We start from the raw sequence: 20932 nt of genomic DNA, 5'->3' as shown, positions 1-20932 counted from the left end.
AACAATGTCTGTATAAATACTTACCTCCCGAGTTAATATGTATCCCTTTATTCCTCTGTGACGTCGCTTGTGTTTGTGACTGTGGAAGGATGGTCTTCGCATTACAGACCCATGGCACGTATCTTTACTGACGTGTGGGTTTGATAGCTAACACACAACATGCATAGGTCACTGTGGCGCATTTCGAATGCACGAATAAAATTCTGACATTTGCGTTGGCTGAATGTCATTTTAATCATTTCTGTAAAACACAAGCTGACTAATTACGTTCCAGCAACATCAATGGTCACCTAAGTTGTCTTTCCCCTGTACGCATATGGGGAATAAAACTCGGGCCATTGGTGTGACGAGCAACCGCCTGACCAACGGGCTACCCAGCAATACCTACATATGGTGCTGACTATGAATCGTATTAAGAAATTCTTTAGTAAGAGCAAATATATATATATGTCCCTGTGTAACATGCAGTTGAAATGTTCCAATATTCGACTGATAGAAGAAATAGTATGTTGACTTAAGCAAAAAAGACACACAAAACGTTTCCATCATCATAATCACAAAAGATCTTACATTGTACAGATATCAAAGCGAGGCTGTGAATCTGAATCACCATCAGAAAGCGGCCTTGTCACGTGTTCGCGAAAAGAGATGCTGTCATAGATGGAATCCGGTATAGTGGGAGAACACATTTATTCCAACACACCCTACCAAGGAAATGAGATTCATCACATCATACACCTGTGTATCTGTGTAGTACTTGACAAGCAACGGAAATCTGCAGAATAAAAGTACCTCTGGGTCTCAACTGTACACTTCTTTGTAAATGTCCTTTTTGAATGAAAAGTGTGAAATGTTCTATATACGATAGTGTGTAGATGCACTCATTCACTAACTCACTCACTCAAGCACTCAATCACTCACTCACTCAATCACTAACTCACTCACTCTGTGTGTACAGCCTGTGAAGATCCGGATTAGAAGTAGTTTCAGTAACACATGCTTGTCGTAAGAGGCGATTAACGGGATCGGGTGGTCAGGCTCGCTGACTTGGTTGACACATGTCATCGTTTCCCAGTTGAGCAGATCGATGATCATGCTGTTGATCACTGGATTGCCTGGCCCAGACTCGATTATTTACAGACAGAATACTGTAGAGTGCGGCGTAAAACTAAACTCACTCACTCACGGTGTGTACACATATACAAAGAAAGCAGGAAAGAGAGAGAGAGAGAGGGAGAGAGAGAGGGGGGACAGGTAGGGAGAGAGAGAGAGAGAGGGAGGGAAGGAGAGAGAAAGAGGGCGAGAGCATGCTCACAAACGCAACATCCTCTAATCTTTTTCGCCTCATTCAATATTCAAGTAATTTTATTCAGCATATTCATAATCACATCTATCAGTCGAAGCAAGGCAAGAAAAAGACGATAAGTGACGATCCTCCAACGTGACTGGCCACCCTCTGGCCCTTACCCAGCTCTGATGACAAGTACGTGACGGAGTCAGTCACATATACATTCTCACAGACGCAGTACGACATGCTGTCACAAAACCGTTCCAATGAGTACAAAATGAAAACATTAGGCAGTCACACTCACACAGTCACGGGACCGTCTCTGCTAACAAGCTTAACAAGCATGTTTATTTCTTTATATTCGACAACACCCATGTCCTTAGTTCAACAGGCTGACGTGACCATTAGAAACTAACGAGAACGTTGAAACAAATGTGACGTTTTAACGTCGTCGAGGCGATGTTGGGGAAACAAATTTGACGTGAATGCTCTCATGCGGTAGTCTAATTTAGCTGTTTACCCCACTGAGCTGTGGGAACGAAAGACTAGTTCCTACTAAGGCTGCCTAAACAGTCTGAGGAGAGCCTTTATAAACCATGATCAACAGACGAGCAATACACTTCCTCGACATCGCTACGTCAAGATGGCCGACATGTTCCTTCCGTTGCTGTGTGTCGTCTTTGTTTTGTCGTCCTTCGCATCAGCTACCTTCAAAGTCGCTCAGAGGAGGCTTCAAACTACAACGAATGTGGGTATCATTCATTTTATTTGATAATATTAAAGGACGTTGGGGTAGTTCCGTGGGAATCGATGTCGACACCCTACATGGGTATAATGTGTAAAGATCAATTCTGATTCCCCCCGCCGTGATTTTGCTGGAATATTGCTAAAAGCGGCGTAAAATCACACTCACTCACTGATAACTCATACGTTTATAGCTCAACAAGCTATTTCTAGCTAATTTCGTGCTCAATAATATTCGAGCTAAATTCGGGCTTGTAAATGATGGAATCTCGAACAGACAAACAGATATGGATACTGGCAATGCCTTTGGAGAACTATAAGACGTCAGTATGTCAGATCAGCCGTTTTGCAACTTCTTACAAGTGCCCCCTTGTTTTCGTGGTATATGTCATATGTGTCGTAGATTAGCACATAAATACCATTCGAATACACACAGTGCAAATTCGTGAATGTGAATGGTAACATGAATTTACAGTATTAAATCTCGTCAGGATCCGCTGATCGCAGGTTCGAATCCAAAATTCCCTGCTGGTAGGTTTCACGAAAATGGTAATTCTAGCACGATATTGTGTGGTACTCGATTCTGACTGGCTTATCATGATTACATTTTCGTGTAGCTTTTTCCTAGTCTTCAAAATATCCTGCATCATTTTTTTTTCAATAATAGCATAATTAACCTTTCTGATATCGCTTTATTGTTTATGATTGTTAATGACATATTTGCAGGTTCTTATTGTTTTGTATTTCCATTCGAATCTTTACTAAACCTCGCATGACGAAAATGACAACAGTAAAAAAGTGTTCTTGTCATATTTTCATTCACTACGTCTTGTTTTGTATTGCGTTTTAACACATTATACATGTGTGCATTTACCTTATAGCGTCACATTAGTACATGTAGTGGAGTATTTTCTGGAGAGTATTGTTCCTTCCAGGACTGGCAGTTGATCGACACGTGGACGTTCGAATCAGGCTACGTCCGCTTCAACTACAACGTCACCTTTCCTCGGGTAAGAACGCATCAATGAATAATAAATATTTCAGCATGTTTGAGTCAATGAAGTTCTCACAGATGTGCTATGAACGATGCCACTGCTTTTCATAGAAACACATTCGTGATGAAGGAAGCGGGTTGTAGGATCACTCTTACTTTACGTAATAAATGTTTTCTAAATTTATAAAAATATTTAAATTATAAAAAAAAGTCCAGGTACCGTTAAACTTAATGTTTTTTTGTTGCATCCAGAAGCTGTGGAATCAGGTTTGACTAATTGACTAATGAATGATCACATTTCGTACCGACACAAACATATTCACTGAAACGTCAGTCATTGATGTTAGACTATACTCGAAAAGGTGTTTCTGACACTTGTGAAATAATTACCGTCCTTCTTCCAGAATTACTCCCCCATGAAACTGCTGTTCTACAGACAAGACCAGTACTTCCAGGCTAACGATGGTTCCAAGGTGAGGCTGAAGGAGATGTACGCCGTTTTCAGCAACACTCCACATATGACGCTGTAGGGGTGGGGGTGGGGTTCTTTCTGTTACTAAGCAAAGCAGAGATGTGGAAACACATATATAAACGGAATGCACATATATTATTGCATTAAAAGGATATAGTTGTGTGCATAGAATAACTAATGATTAACTAGACTAGAATCATGTAATTCTTATGTCCGATATTCATCGTTTTCTGAGGTGTTTGTATTAACGATTGCTATCTAACACCTTGGGGATGTAGTTTATCAATTGAGACCAAACTGAATGCTTATAACAGAGAACAATGTATCACCACCATGCAACTCAGAAATAAAGTGTGAAAAGGTAGAGATATCTCGGATACAAACTTTCGTCTGGAATATGTTGATTTTACGATTGCGATTACACACCGTGTAAAACTAAATGTGTACGTATGACAATGTGACATGCCTTAACATTTAGTACATCATGTGTATATTTCTTTAATTTGAGATAAACGGCTGATTCCAAGCATAAATGTTATCAATTGTGCTTAAGAACGTCTTCATTTCGATGTATGTGTTTTGTCTAAAACCGATAGTTTTTGCAGTCACATGAAACATCACGTGATAAAAAGCATTCACATGTTAACAATAGATTATAGAATTATTTAGAGAACACACCTTATATAAGCACCATTGAACTGAGACGTATATCACTCACGTATGTTTACGGGGGCATGGACGCGTTCCTATGTTACGTCCCTGAAACGTCCACAGAAAACTGTTGTAAGGGAATCAAGCCCCATTCCTACTACTTATTAGGTTTTGCGTTTGTCAGTGGCGGCAAGTGGTGATATACTGTAAACACTGTTGAAAGTGACGAAAAAACAAAAACTGAGTCAAATGGTTTTGCTTTTATCACAGTCTTGTGAGGAGAAGTTATCGGTTCTACAATTCGCCGGCAGCGGTCAACAAGTCCTCAACCTAGACTTTGGAATGACCCAAGCTGGTTGTATGCAGCGTTACGACTCCACCATGGGGGACAGCGTCAACTGTAACGGCCGTGTCACCTTCAACGTCGATCGTGGTATGATGTGGTACGTGGTGGCCAACCGATGTGGCGCGATGAACGGGATTACGGTACGTGTTGCATCCAAATAATATTTCAGGTTGAATGTGAAAATAATAATGTGTTCGCACGAGAATAAGGATGCATTTATTTGCTTGTATATTTTGTTTGTTTCTCCAGGAGGTATGTTGTGGCAATCATTTAATATTTAAACCAAAGTTCATTGACCACGTTTGGGTTTACACTGGAGATTATTCTGTCAAAACGCACATGTCCATTTTCTTATATTATTGTGTATCGGTGTTCTGTGTGAGGACGAAATATTGTGTTAAAGGATGGATTCAGAGAGCATTAACCTATCATACCCTGAACCAATGTATGTTTATAGGTTCAGACAACCAGCAAACTGTTGAAATTTGTCCCTGGAATTAAAGATTAGTGACCAAGCTTTAAATTGTATACTTGATAGTGTAGCTAAAATACATTTATATCGCAAAATGAAATTTTTTTTAAAGAAAAATGTGAAGGTTTACGTCGACACCTACTGTGGAGCTTTGTTTATGTGTTCGCTAACTCATAAAAAAACAATGTACTGTAGACATTTTACTTTTATTTGTGAGACGCTGGTTTGTGAAATGTAAACTAAACTGACACTTTATAGAACGTCGTCTAATTAATGCCTGAACATGTGTAATGCTTGAACATTATTAAATATACTTGAACATTCCAGAACACTCTGGGACAATATTAAATATGCTTGAACATTTCTAAAAAAATTATGAACGTCTTTCTCTCCATCTGCAGGGCATGGACATGTGGTACTACATCGACAACATGGGCGAGATGAACAACGACCCTCGTTTCCCTATGTTCTCCGGCCAGTCAAAAGCAACGTTCACTGCCTTGACCTTAGTCCCCTTCCTTGTCCTAAAACAATGCCTCGCATAGACCTGACAGCTCCTGTGAATACAAGAAGGTTACACAAACGTTTCACATATTGACTGTCGTTCGAAAGCTAAAATCTGAACTGCGGTTTCACAGTCTTTCAAGCACTTACATCGATATGATAACAGTTGTAAGCTAAACTTTTTGAACCAGCCTCGGTCGGCCATTGTGTAACTTACATCTGTATGTGTTATTATTGTGTATTTTTGCATTTGCAAACATCTGCTTAAATGATAAATAGGACCAGTGGAGGGCTCCCATAAGGAGGCAAGGCATTGATATGATTTTTTATGTACCAAACGGTAACAAATTATTATTTTGTAAATGGCATAAACATGGGATAATTGCAGTTCCTATTAATTGTTTTATTTATTTCGTTGTATTTTATCATTATATTTTTATTTCAATTTTTTCTCTAATTTTAAGGGGATGGGGGTGTATTTGTACGTTTTCTACACATCAGTTGTTCTTATGTCGTGGTGTGGTCTACGATTTTAAGTTTTGCTACCAGATTATACATACTCTTTAGCCCAGGGATATTTAGAAGGAGGACGTCAGTTAATGCGTTTAATATGTTTGAGTAACGAAGGACCTATCCCCTGACGAGTTTTCTCAACTTCTGCAAGCTGTACCAATATTTCTAAGTTGTGGATAACCGAGTAGTTTTCCTATAGCATAATCGCTTGCCTTCAGTCGTGTGATTAGTATTTGCAGTGTGACGTCACCATCACCATGGCGACTGACTGCGGAACGGCATGGCAGCATTATACATTCATTTTGAATGTTCTTGCATTTTAATCATGAAGAACGTTCATTATTGATAGCTGAGCAATAAAAATAATTTTGACAATTCCGGGTTTATTTGTGTTTACTTTGTTTCATGTCAAAAACAACCGTTACATGTGAAGCAAATACAGTAATTATTTCACAATTCATATTCAAATACTCCCATATCCAGTTGGTCTTCACTGGCATGCTAGTAAAAGGAGTTTATGGATTCTTTCATGTTGCTATCGTAACTTCTAAGATTGTGGACCGCCTCCGTGGTGTAGTGGTTAGAACGTCCGCCCGGAGTGCGGAAGGTCGCGGTCTGATCCCCGACCGCGTCATACCAAAAGACGTTAAATATGGTACTTGTTGGTCCCTGCCTGACGCTCGGCATTAATGGGTACAACAAGGACTGGTCGGCTCGGAGTCAGTATAATGTGTCTGAGAGGGGTATTCATGCTTCACTGTGGCATGGTAAAACCAGCTTCAGTCTTGGCTAGTACAAGCAGCCGCACATACACATACACACACATGCACGTCGTCATATGAGCGAAATATTCTCAAGCACGACGTTAAACCCAATCCACAACCACCATCTAAGTTTGTGTTCGAGTAAATGACCTGGGCTCCGATCTACAAAACGTTATAGCACCACAACTACATTAGTCTATGAGTTACGATAGGTCGTAACGTTACGAACGCTTTTGTGGATCGGGGCCCTGTTTTGTTTGCTAAATGTTTGAATAGAATAACTATGGTCGTACCTTGACTGGACCGATTGTTGATCATTATTATTATTTTTGGATATTTATATAGAGCGCATAACCAGGTACTTGTGCATGCTCGAGGCGCTGGTATCTTTTCCCCTCGATCATTGGATGTCAATCTCAACGGCACATCTCATTATCAATCTCAACTCCCTGGGGAGCATACAACTCGTGCTGCCACAAGGCGCACCGGGTTAATGTGGCTTTCCCATCCTCACGAGGTACCCATTCACAGCTGGGTGGACTGGGACACATAGTCACAGTACTTTGTCCAAGTATTCTGCACGTTGCTGTACCCTCAACTAGGTGTTTGCACGTATTCATGTGGCCACAATATGGTCATATATCAACGGATTCGTGGGTTCTTTTAAGTCTACTGTACACTAGGGGTTGTGACAACACTGAAAGAGTCTGCACACAAAGCTGACTCCAAGGTTTTTACACACGGTCAAAGGTGGGCTCGATCCCGGCACCTCATACTCGCTGGATCAGTAGCCTGGCGCCTTAGCCAGCTCGCCCACCACGCCCCCTTATTCTGGAGAATTGTTAATGTTGTCGCACAGTCCATGAATGACAACAATATCACACCGGGCTGTAAATTATCATGCTTCAGGCTGCTAAACCGGTGGGTGATATCATGAGCGTGTTTGATCCTTTAATTACCCACTGTCGGAATATGTCGAGGACTTCATCATACAACAACATTCTTCAATATGATTGGTCTGTCCGAGGCTGTGAAAAAGCTAGAATATTTCTGACATTAGCATAAAACAACAGTCACCCAGTCACATACATAAACATGTGTGTTAGTTGAAACGTTCGTTCAGAAGGCGACAGTTCCACCACATGTTTACAATGAATGAAGCACCGTGTACTTTATAAGTCCATGCCAAATGAGTGAATTAGGTTTCGTAATATTCCCGTAATAGGTGAGGTGAGGTGAGGTGAAATTGGGTTTAACGTCGTACTTGAGAATATTTCGCTCATATGACGACGTGCATGCGCGTGTATGTGTATGTGCGGCTGCTTGTACTAGCCTAGACTTAAGGTAGTTTTATAGAGCTAGCCCACTGAGATACCATGCCGCAGTGAAGCATGAATGCCCCACTCAGACACATTATACTGACTCCGAGCCGACCAGTCCTTGTTGTACCCATTAATGCTGAGCGCCAGGCAGGGACCAACAAGTACCATATTTTAACGTCTTTTGGTATGACGCGGTCGGGGAATTCCCGTAATATCAGGGCGGTGTAAACCAGAAACGAGCTACAAAATGAGGAATAGAACCATGATAAGCAAACACTTTAACCACTAAGCTACCCCACCCCCCAAGTGTCGTGGGTGACAACTTTGTTGCTTTAACACAACGTTTCAGAGGAACGACTGTAATCTCAGCTCTAGAGTCTCTTTATCTACCTATATATTTGAACGTGCGGCCTTATGTACATAGTGACAAGACAAAGATTCGGTGTTCAGCGAACAGTTTGGTCATGGAAAAGGTGATGGAAGAATTGCAGATTGTCTTTAATTTCAGCAAGGGTAGTAGACAGCGATCAAGGATTTCATGTTAAAAAGGTAAATGCTGCAGTCATGTTAGATAACTCTTTATGAAATCACGGATAATTTTTAAGCAGTTTTCAGCTTGTCTGAATATGTTTCACTGATTTTAAAAAAAAACAGTCGAGAGGCAGACGCCATTTTGTTTATATGTTATATAGTCGGTAACGACCTTATCGATCTTGAAAATAGAACAAAGTGATACATATTTTGTACATTTAAGATGGCGGTAAGATAAATACGGCTCGGGTGACACTGCTACAAAAAGGCGTGCAACAGACCGTGTTACCTCGAGAGAAGCATACAACGTATGATGTAAAATACCACCATGAAACATGTTCGACTATGACTGGTTGGTCAAATCCACAATAACAACTCCTGACAGCTACTTGTAGACAGTCACATGACCGAAGAAGATGATGTCCCAAACCATCATCGAGAGGCATGATAAATGATGGTCTGCACGAATGTCCTTGCAATTCTGACTTAATTTTCTTCAGTACAGTAATTAAGGTATTCGGTACTTTAGGCCGAAATGAAAGACATTCCGGTGTGTTCGATGAAATCATGAACTGCACTGAAATCATTGATCAATTAATGACGGTATGGTAATTTCAAAAACTGATTTACATCGAACCCGGAATTACATCGGGACGAGCGGACACCTCATCTCCATGCTACCCTTTGTCTCTGATTCATACGTACACATATACTTGGGCTAATGAGATGATCAAAGTTGTGGTCAATATTATAATATTATCATACATCATATAGAAAACATAGAACGCAGTTTACTTTCAAATTTGTTAAGTGACATTAAATCCCTCAGTGTTCCATATTCTACACTCTGAGTAGTTCGAATTATGTTCTAACTAACACCTATACCTTGATGCGAAAAAAACAAAACAATTTGGATCATGTCAACACCTGATAAGTCTACTTTAAAACATATTTTTTGCATTTTTCAAAATGAAAAAACGTATTTTAAAATGTCACTTTTCGTTTGTGTATTGTGAAATAGAAACTTCCAAATGAAACAAATAAGACCTCATTCAACTTCCAAGGCCGATATTTTCTGAAACAAAGCTTGTGTTGTAGGGCGCTTTGGCAAAACGTGGGAAGATATAGTCGCCATCAAGTGTCAGTCGACTGTCATATACTAACATATCAGTCTGAACAGTCCATCCAGTCAAACTTATAATATACCAATGTACCAACTTGCTTTGTCAGTTGAGTCTGCTGGATTGTTTTGATCTCACTCACTCACTCACGCACGAAGGCACCCACGCACGCATCTACGTACAGACGCACCCACTCTCTCACTCACACACACTCACTCACTCACTCTCAGACTTACTCATAATTAAGAATATATTTATTTATTAAGAGGTATGATTTTCTAGGCATCCAGGCAATAATATAATGATAAAAATAAGTTCCATTTGTATTTGGAAGTAGACTGAAATCCGTGTAATACAATACTGATAAGAATAACTGCATTGGCATCCCATGTAATGATACATTAAGAAGTATTTATATTTGGCTTCCGTGTAATAACATAATGATAAGAATAACATTATTGGTATTCCATGTAATAACACATTAAGAAGTAAAAATAATTGGCTTCCGTGTAATGCGATAATAATAAGAAACGGTTATATTTGCATTCCGTGTAATAATACAATGATAATAATAACTCTATTGGTAATAATACATTAAGAAGTAATTATAATTGCATTCTGTGTAATAACATATTGATATTTAGTTTTATTGGCATTCCGTGTAATAATATATTAAGACGTAAATATAATGGCATTTCATGTCGTTATATGATAACATGAAAAAAAATATATTTGCATTCCATGTACCAATATATATTGCGAAGCGGTTTTAATGGCACTCTGTGTAAATAATAGATTAAGAAGAAATTTCACTAGATAAAAGAAATTTTATTGAAATTTAATGACATGAACGAGCAAAGTTTTGGGGGGTTTTGTATTCCAAGTTGTAATATTACAGAAACAGCCGAACGTAAAACTGCTGAAAAACGTCAAGCGACCAGTAGACGTTGTCATAACGACACAAGGTCTTACACTCTTCAAAAAAAGAAACGCATAGGTCAAAATATGGAAATGTATTAAGCGTATTTAGGTGTGCATAAATCGATTAAGCTTGAACATAGATGGAGGAAAGTGTCTTGCAACGACTGACTGGGACTCCCTGCTTCCAAACGTCCAGTGGCGATATTTCAGTCAGCAGTATTCAATCTTGGCATTTGTGATCTGCGTCTGCGTCTTAAGTTTCAAAATAAAATGATGAATTTGGTTCGGCCGTTTATAGTCGATGTCTCGACTCATGTGTCCAACACATGCACGTGCACTACGTGGAAAACTCCTTCTGCATGCACATTGTTTATGACAAACGATAACAAACACGTTTTGGGATGCGTTTGCGCGCAATAGACAACAACCAAGACACGATTAACGGGATTCAAACAAAGGAATTGACTTAATGACGATCGCTGTCAAAATATATTGAAATAAACTGCTGAAAACGCCCATACGGGTTTATTTAAGAGTGTACTTATATAAGAAACAGTAACATTACACAAATCTTAGTGTTTTAAAAGACCACAGACTGTCAAGATACCGCTTCGTGTCATTTTTCCGTGTCCTCCTCATGACGCCACCATGATATATAATCATGGAAACTCCGAACCGAACCTATGTTTTCCGCGTGATGAGCGAACGCTTTCTCCACTAGACTCCACCACCCTTCTTGGTGATTTGCCTGTAAATATAACGCCAGGGAATAACTAGTCTAGATAATCTGCAGATTCTGCTTATTCCAGCTCCAGTAAAGGGCAAGGTAGTGGTATAAAGTACATGAACAGTTCAGTTAAAGTCTGTGAAAGCATATGCTGCCCTACCAATAAGGCTAGTCTGTCATACAAAACCTGAGACAAATATACCAAAGAAATCCCATATAGGTCTAGAATATGTGGCAAGTCTAGATTACCAGCTTCTAAAAATGAAAAAAGTCAATGGACTCTTTTTCATTATATTTTATGATAATAATTTTAGGGAACGTTTTTTCTGTAAAATATGTTCATGTCAGAGACTAGATGTTGGTCTACGGAAAGGCATATATCAATTCTTGTTTGGATGTGTATATACCGAAACATACACAAGGCCACCTACAGGTAAAACAACAATAACATCTTAGGTGTACTGACGTGTTAACTTTCAAGCACAACATAAAACTACTCTACCAATCATAACAAGCTTGTTTGTATCTAATTGGACAGGGGCAACGTTATCAATCCAACAAACAGTCTTATTATTTGACATTCACATACCCAGCCTGATTTTGTTGACAATAATTTGACAGCAACTCTTTCATGCGATACATACAAATTAGTTATTAGCAGAGCATTCGCTACACATGACAAAACTGTTACATCTTACAAAGGAAGTGTTGACTTTTCACGTAGAATGTTGCCTTTATAAAGACGGGTCGCTTGAAGACGCCACATTTCGGGATCAACTTTGAAACGTCAAGATGGCCGCTGTCTTTCTCTCCATGTTGTGTGTCCTCTGCTTGTCATCCTTCACGTCGGCTACTTACAAAGTCGCTCAGCGTAGGCTCCAAACAGCTAGTGTAAGTATCTAATATACATTGATTATGTCTGGAAGATTAACTTTCCGGCCTGAAATTCTCCCAACGTCTGGAATGATGAAGGTCTTATGTTTCGTATGATAGACTGAGGTAAAAAAGAAAGTACACGTTAGGTGTTTGGGCAGTACTTTCCACGCCGGAATGTTTTGCAAAGTGTTTGGGTCGTGACAGTAATGTATTTGTTACCAAAACACCACAGATATCGAACCCAAATGCATCGTTGCTAGCACCTCTCGTTCCTAGCCAATCATGGACGATTGTACACTCTTGTACTATGATAACAGATGGAAGCAGCTTGGAGTGAACTCGAGACACGGTAACTGAAAGTTTAAGAAACGTACGTTTAATAGACATCAGTCATATTCATCAGTTGCTTAGAAATGTTTTATAGCACCAACGTTATGTGAGTATTTGTGATATATATATTCACATTAAAGGTAGTACAATTGTCTGCAAGGGTCTGTTCTGAAGCTTATTGCGCTATATGTATTATGCAGTTTTCAAAGTCCTCCAATGATTGCTAAATGGCCATGCTTTATAAACGTAAGTCCAACAACATTATGGGACCTACTGTGGCCGAATGTGAACGGAAATACTGTTTTTGAGATAGATAGGGTCAGTTGATTGCATGTAATGATTTATTTCTATTGTCTCATAAACAATGATGCTTTTATTTTCAAACTTCGTGGTGGACGATTATGTGAACTGTTCTGTTGTGGCTACGTTCTTGCCTGCCATCTTGTGAAAAACGTGAAAACGTCAATGATTGGACCTGCAATTTGTCAAATGTGAAAAGTTTGAATTGGTCGCTCTTCATATTACAAAACTTCTATGTTCCTATATCCCTTCCAGGACTGGCAGTTGATCGACACGTGGACTTTCGATTCCGGCTACGTTCGTTTCAACTACAACGTCACGTTTCCTCGGGTAAGAACGCACCAATAAATAATAAATATTTCCACCTGTATGTGTCAGTGAAGTTCTCACAGATGAACAATGAACGATGCAACCGCTTTTCGTAGAAACACATTCGTGATGAAGGAAGCGGGGTGTAATATCACACTTACATTATGTTAATGAATATAAGGACTTTTGTCTAAATTTATAAAAAAAACAAACATGTAAGTTAAAGAAAAATCCAGGTACCGTTGAACTAAATAGTTTAGAAACAATGGAGTCAGAGTGAGTGAGTTAAAATGTAACGTCGCATCGGCGTCTTTTCAGCCATAAAGCGACACCAAGCTGATACATTTACACATTAACAAGTGAATGAACACAAACACAGTGTTATATTCAAAAGCACATCCATTGTACGAATTCAAACATAGCAATATTTGTATAACTGTTTAAAACACGGGTTATAAGCCAACAAAAAACAAAGTTGGCCAATTGGCTGGGTATCATGGAGGGCTTACAGTACCCCGGCTTCCTGAAAAAGCCGGGGTGTGTAGGATGTCGCGATAAGCGCACGACGGTTCCAGTCGTTCATGTCGCGGCAATACGCTGTCCATCGCTTCCGATATGATCAAATGAATCGATTTATGGAAATAATTTCTTTTGAATGATCTACTACTATTAATATATTGAACGATCTAAGTCCTATTAATATTTTCTTTCCTTTCAGAGTTATAGCCCCATGAAGTTCCTGTTCTACACACAGGACCAGTTCTTCCAGGCTAACGAAGGAACCAAGGTGAGTCTGCTGCAGTGTATGGGAGTATCAGTCAACTGCACCCTGTTCTGTTCTATACTCGTCTTTGTTCTGTAAAGTGGGGATTGTTTTACGCCGCTTTTAGCCATATTACATGCCGATCGCCAGGGTTCGATTCCCCACAACGTGTGCAGCCGATTTCCTGTGTCCTCCGCCGTGACATTGCGGGAATATTGCTAAAAGTGGCGTAAAACCCAACTCACTCACCCACTCACTAGCTAGCTATAGCCATATTACAGGGTTCGATTCCTCACATGCACAATGTGTGAAGCCAGCTTTTATCAATATTCCAGTAATATCACGACGGGGGACACCAGAAATGGGCTTCACACATTGTACCCATGTGGGGAATCGAACCCTAGTCTTCGGCGTCACGAGCGAACGTTTTAACCACAGGCTACCCCACCTGGTAAAATATAAGAGTTTACCTCACAATGGAATAATGTAAGAAAATATTTAGGCGACACCACTTTGCCCAAACTAATATTAACGATGCATGATGACGGTTTAAGTATCCTGCCTGTGTTCAGAGTTGTGTCCCTTACGTGTGACAGGAAACTATCATCAATGATTTGAATCGCGCTTCGCCCGGATTCTGTTTTAGTCTTGTCCGTAACGTATCTGTCCATTATTATACGAAAGTGTTAAAACGTTTAGGACATCCATTAACGCTTTCCTCCAACTCAACTGACGTAGTTCCCAAAGTGGCATTTCACAACTTGATCATCCATCCCTGTACATTTCCTTTATATCACAGTCTTGTGAGGAGAAGTTGTCGGTTCTACAATTCGCCGGCAGTGGTCAACAAGTCCTCAACCTTGACATTGGAATGACCCAAGCTGGCTGCATGCAGCGTTACGACTCCACCATGGGGGACAGCGTCACCTGCAACGGCCGCGTCACCTTCAACGTCGATCGTGGTATGATGTGGTACGTGGTGGCCAACCGGTGCGGCGCAATGAACGGTATCGCGGTACGTACTACACCTTTTCCAGCTTTTGACCAATGTCAGAACGATGTATATACACATGTTCATATCTATTTCATTTACCGGATGGGGGTTGCAGATAATTGATAGTTGGATTCAGCGCTTTGGCTGCAGCGCTATACGATGTGTAATACGTAACACTATGGAATGCTGAGACTTGAATCTAGATGAACCATGTGACGATCCATTGGTTCCATCCCAGAAATACAACATTGGACAACTCGCTGCGCTCTTGCTAGAGTTTTGGTTTGCTTGTTGTTTTACGCCGCACTCAGCAATATTCCAGCTATATGACGGTGGACTGTAAATAATCGAGTCTGGGCCTGACAATCCAATGATCAACAAAATGAGAATCGATCTATGGAGTTGGGATACGATGACATGTGTCAACCAAGTCAGCGAATCTGACAACCCGATCCCATTAGTCGCCTCTTACGACAAACATGGGTTGCTGAAGACCAATTCTAACCTGGATCTTCACGGGTGCTCTTGCTAGAAAGTCCTTCAGTTATGTCAGAGACTTCTAAATCACAATGATCCTGATACAGTACTTGACAGCATCATGGTCCTCAGCATCATCACTTCCGATGTTGTCCCCATCGGGCTTTCCAAAATGGCCCAACTGAAATACTTGTCTATGCAGTGTACATTCAAAACCTCACCACACTCATAGACATGACTTGACGACTCGTAAAACATGTCACATTTGGGATTGCACATTGCCAAGTACATTCTATTACATATCCTTGGGTGAAAATGAAAGTTCGTCCCCTGTTGCCTAGATCAAGTACTCTGTATACCCCTCTGACAGGTGTACATCATCACAGCATCCTTAGGAGAAAAATACATTTGAACAGACAACACCAAATTACCAGAATTTGTACGTAACTAAGAAAGTATATGCCAAATTATGTTGTTACATCATGCCTATTTGACCTATTACGACCACTCTTCGTGTTCAGTTAAATGAAACCAATTTGCTTGCTGCATGATCTCCAGGAAGTTGAGATTGATAATGCGATGTGCCGCCTGAGATTGACATCCAGTGATTGAGGGAAAAACAAAGCGCCTTTGAGCGTCTGAGCTGGATATTGGCGCTATGCAAATATTAACATAACAGCAAAGATTATAATTCTTTCCACGCAGACACTATTCATCATACAATATTTATATTATGCATACATAATCGCAAGTCGTTATATGGATGCATCTACTACTTCAATTCAAGAGGGTATTTAACGGTCTTGACCATAACGTCTTCCTCTCCAACTTCAGGGCATGGACACGTGGTACTACATCGACAACACGGAGGAGAGGGAAGGGGAGACAACCCGGTACCCTGTCTTCCCAACATATTCCGGCCAATCAAAGGCCACGTTCACGGCCTTGACCTTGATTCCTTTCCTTGTGCTGAAACAGTGTTTAGCCTAGTGCAAGTTGATCTTCTACATGTATTTGAGAGTGAACATACTCCAAATGTCTCTTCACATTGATCTGTTATTGATATATAAAGAGAGCTCCAATCTGCTTAACCCATCCATGCATGAGAACGAAGACAATGGTTCCCTGATTTCGTGAAACGTTTCTGAAGCTAAACAATAATTAAGCTGAAAGAGACCGAGTTAATTTTGACAGGTACATCAACTGGACATTTTTAATTTTCGAAGTAAAGATCATTTTGTACACAGGATAATATTTATGTTAATGAAGGCCCTGCCCCTGGACTTTGAGTGATATGCAATGATATATAATGATATATAATGATATATAGTTATGTACATCCCACACCTTGTGTATGCAAATGTAGCTGAGATGTTGCAGTGTGACGTCACCGTTGCCATGGCGACTGACTGCTGAACAGTATATCTAATACTCCGTATTTCGTTCTTGTGGCTGTGCATTCACGTCACGTATTAGAACGATATAGTGTAATACGCCAGTAAATGAAAATAAAAGCTATTTTCCTTACAACTGTCGATGGCCTTTTATGTTGTTCACACTCAATTTCAGTACCTTCAAGGGTAGAAAGAATACACTTGAGATTTGGTCGTTTACAATGAAGATGGATGAATGGAATTTGTGAAAAATATTTTGCCACAGCTTTTACTATAAGGAAAACACTTCGAAATGTTTGCATGAAAACGCGTGTGTGAGTGTGTGTGCGTGCACGCTCGTGTGTGTCTGTGTGTCTGTCTCCACGTGTGTGTCTCATAACGTCAGCTGAAGTGGCTTGTATATTTTATCAGTACTTATATGTTAGTGAGTGAGTGAGTGAGTTTAGTTTTACGTCGCATTCAGCAATATTCCAGCTATATGGCGGCAGTCTGTAAATAATCGAGTCTGGACCAGACAATCCAGTGATCAACAGCATGAGCATCGATCTGCGCAATTGGGAACCAATGACATGTGTCTACCAAGTCAGCGAGCCTGACCACCCGATCCCGTTAGTCGCCTTTTACGACAAGCATAGTCGCCTTTTATGGCAAGCATGGGTTGCTGAAGACCTATTCTACCCCGGATCTTCACGGGTCACTTATATGTGAGTGCAATATGTACATATAAGGTGAGACTTCAATAAAATATTATGTTTGTCTGTCTGTTTATGTGTGTCTGTATGTCTGTGTGTCTGTTTGTATGTGTGTATCTGTGTGTGTGGGAGAAAGAGAGAAACGGAGAGTGAGGGAGTGTGTGTGTGTGTGTAAAAATGCAATGTTTAGCAGTACACGATCAAATCCGCCTGTCAGTGAAAATGTCGGTCCAAGTGACTTATTCCAAGCACAAACTCCTCGCATGCACAACACGTACGTCTATGATATACATGTGTATACTCCTGACTGGGAGTGATTACCATTGTGTCGAATGTCACATCATGTCACTAACACAATAACTGAAGGGAGTTGGTACATTCACAAACTTATGTACAATCAGTAAAATCAAACAAATGTATTTGTTTGCCATGGACAACCGTACATACACTGAAGACTGCGTGTCTTGTGAACCATCAATTGGATTCAAAACAGGCCGCCGTGCATTTATAGACATATACTGCTGATTAACTGCGGTATTAACACATTCACTCACTGTAGCTAAATACGTTCAGACAAGCTTGATACAGTATTCTCGAATATTCGAGGTGAATATTCGAGACGTTTACTTTGGAAAAGATGAAGTGAAGTCTAACCATTGTCATGTCGTGGCATTCGAGTTTTTAGTAGTATACCTGGATTTGCAAGCGTCCTCTTGCTCCAACTATAAAATACAGTACAACGTTGTACTTTATTACATTACATGGGGTGGAGTGAACTGTTTCGTTTTTTCTCAATAATTACAACTTTAAATCCTGTCTATCTAGTCATCGTTGTCTGGCAACAAACGGGCATCATACGTCATTGAGCATATTGCACTCAGCAATAGTTCATCTAAATGAGGAAAGCTGTAAAAACCTTAGTCTGGCCCAGACAATCCAGTGATTGATATCATGAACATCGATGCATCTATCAGTGAGTCTGTTCTTCTATTCCGTTAGTCGCCTAATACATGCATAGGTTGCTGGACATCGGACCTCCACAGTCACATGTATTGTGGAAGTTGTCTCATGATACATAATGATACATAATGTATAAATTAGTTAGAGTACCCACTCATGAGAAGACACGGGTTCCATTCCCCACATCAGTAGTGTTGGGAATTGGTTAAAATCTCATAATTGATGATTGGTTCATTACCACCGATCAATCATCGAAAATAATTGGTTAGCGTCATTTATGAAATTTGTTAAAGCACAAAGAAATAAGGAAACAAACGTAGTTATTTGGGTTTTTTTGGCAAAATTCACATCTTTAAAGGATGACTAGTATGCTAGGAACATAAATTTCTTGGTGTCTTTAAGATAAATTCAATCATGACTTGGAACGAGCTTGTAGTGCTTATGAAATGTAACAGACAAAACCAACCTTGTGAAACATATTGTTGATAAAAACAAGTGTTCCAGAATTGTTTGTGTTCGATTATGAGAAAACATGATCGATTGCTTGGTCGTTTAGTCACTGCGACCAATCTTCGATTATTTCAATTAATCGGACCACCACTACACATCAGTACAATGTGTGAAGCCCATTTCTGGTGTCCACCGCCGCGATATTGCAAGGATATTGCTAAAAGCGGCGTAAAACCATACTCACTCACTCATGAGCCTCGGTAAATTAGCTCATATACCTTTGACATTTACGAAAACATTGGACGAACGCTAAAACGTTTATGTTTTGATATCCACGACCACTGCTATAAAGACTGAATGACTAAACAATTAGTCCAATAAACCCATGTTCCCAGTAGTGGCATGTTATACTGATACACAATTCCACCACCATAGCAGGATCTGATGACTTGTAGTCCCAACCCCCTCGTATTTTCATCATTTAGCTGTTATGCTGTGACAAAACAAAATGCTTTTAAGTGTCAAACTCAGTATTCTCTCTCCTTAATGCAATCATCAGGAACTGTAGGTCATCTTGATGTTTTGTCCTTCGGATCAAGGGGTCTTTTCAAGAGGCGATCGATTGGGTGTGTAAATGCCTTTGTGAGCCTCGATGGAGGTATTGTTTCACCATAGCCAACGTGAGTTAAAGTGATCTGTCTGTATACACTCAATCATAAAAAGAAATGCAAATAAAGCTGTTTATTCATTAACAGGCACCAAAAAAATAAATAAACATCATTTCTATACAGTATAATGTTATACTATTATACATAAATGATCGTGCATGACTACAATCACATGTGATCACACAACAGTGGCGAACATGACATGCGTACACATAATCATTCACATAAAGCATATTCAATACCTCTTCTCACAGATCAACCACACAATAGTCAGTTCTGCCTCTATGCCCAACAACATTTCACCAGACCTTCTGGGGAACAAAAGAACATGTTGTTTCTGCTAAAGATCAAAGAACGTCATATGGTTCTTGCTAAGAATGTTGTTTGATCAAGATTACAACATTTAAGGACTTAGTTAATCTTTCAAAGCGTTATGGGAGACATGTGGAGGGCAGTTCAAAATGTGCAGAGAAGTGTCAGTTGTAAGTGTGTTTTGATTATAACAAAGTTCATTAATCGAAACTACTAAGACAAATTTAATGCAAGAAACTATGAAATTAGTCTGGTATCTGTAGAAACAGCAATCTGGTAGCACTAAATTTGGTACCATGAATGGGTGTGTTCATAATTGTTTTGTGACCAGCAACAAATGCGTTACTTGATAGAGTGATGGGTCTTAACCAACTGTATAAAGCTGCATTGAACATTGAAACTGGTATTTAAATAACAATCTAAACAAAACTGTGACACATGATCCAGAAATGTGAGACCAATTTCTATATTCAAGAATTGCATTCGTGCAATAAATTGGTGAGCCGTGTTGTGCAGTGCTCTAAAAACTAGTTCGGGTTTGTCACATTTGTGCCACTATTTAACCTTCTAGCATCCATTTTACAGGCCGCTTTCGAACCTATCTGGAGTAATAATCCAGTTGTGTCACCTTGTGTTTGTTCAAACTTGCCTTGGTCACCCAGAGCAAGTGTAAGTCTTGACTATTAACATGGAAAATTGCGTTTTGTTATAATGTGCCTTGTATATACACAATTATTATTATTATCATAGTATTAGTATTAATCATTGTAATATGCATCCGATTACTTCGACGTCAGAAGAATTTAAAAATGTTACCTGTTGAGATATTTTGTTCGCCTGTTGAGACATTTTTTCCTTCCTATGACTCTTTCCTAATATTATAAAGGGATTTTTAGCATTTTAATTCAATATAGTATGCAAAATGTTATACATGTATCTATATAGGAGCTGTTCTATATGCAAAATGCACTCATGCCTTGATATCATCCGGTTTCAGCTCTTTTCAATCATTACCTAATAGCCGGCCTCCTATTTAA

At 39.7% G+C, this 20932-nt stretch overlaps 2 protein-coding genes across 2 annotated transcripts; both read left to right on the top strand.

The window, feature by feature from the left end:
• The first annotated feature begins 1931 nt into the window (after positions 1–1931).
• Positions 1932–6349, top strand: LOC124253687. The gene is made up of 5 exons (XM_046687504.1): positions 1932–2036; positions 2968–3042; positions 3431–3499; positions 4420–4635; positions 5369–6349. The coding sequence occupies exons 1-5, from the start codon at positions 1932–1934 to the stop codon at positions 5510–5512; spliced, it is 609 nt and encodes a 202-aa protein (XP_046543460.1). The 3' UTR covers positions 5513–6349.
• Positions 6350–13915: 7566 nt separating this feature from the next.
• On the top strand, positions 13916–16954 carry LOC124253675. Its single transcript, XM_046687493.1, has 3 exons — positions 13916–13972; positions 14748–14963; positions 16254–16954. Exons 1-3 carry the CDS (start codon positions 13916–13918, stop codon positions 16407–16409), a joined length of 429 nt encoding a protein of 142 aa, XP_046543449.1. The 3' UTR covers positions 16410–16954.
• Positions 16955–20932: the final 3978 nt, after the last annotated feature.

Source organism: Haliotis rubra, unplaced genomic scaffold, assembly GCF_003918875.1.
Source record: "Haliotis rubra isolate DU_JTF1 unplaced genomic scaffold, ASM391887v1 Scf1143, whole genome shotgun sequence".
Taxonomy (NCBI): domain Eukaryota; kingdom Metazoa; phylum Mollusca; class Gastropoda; order Lepetellida; family Haliotidae; genus Haliotis; species Haliotis rubra.
The sequence above is the reverse complement of the archived record's forward strand: the minus strand, read 5'-3'. Positions and strand labels throughout refer to the sequence as shown.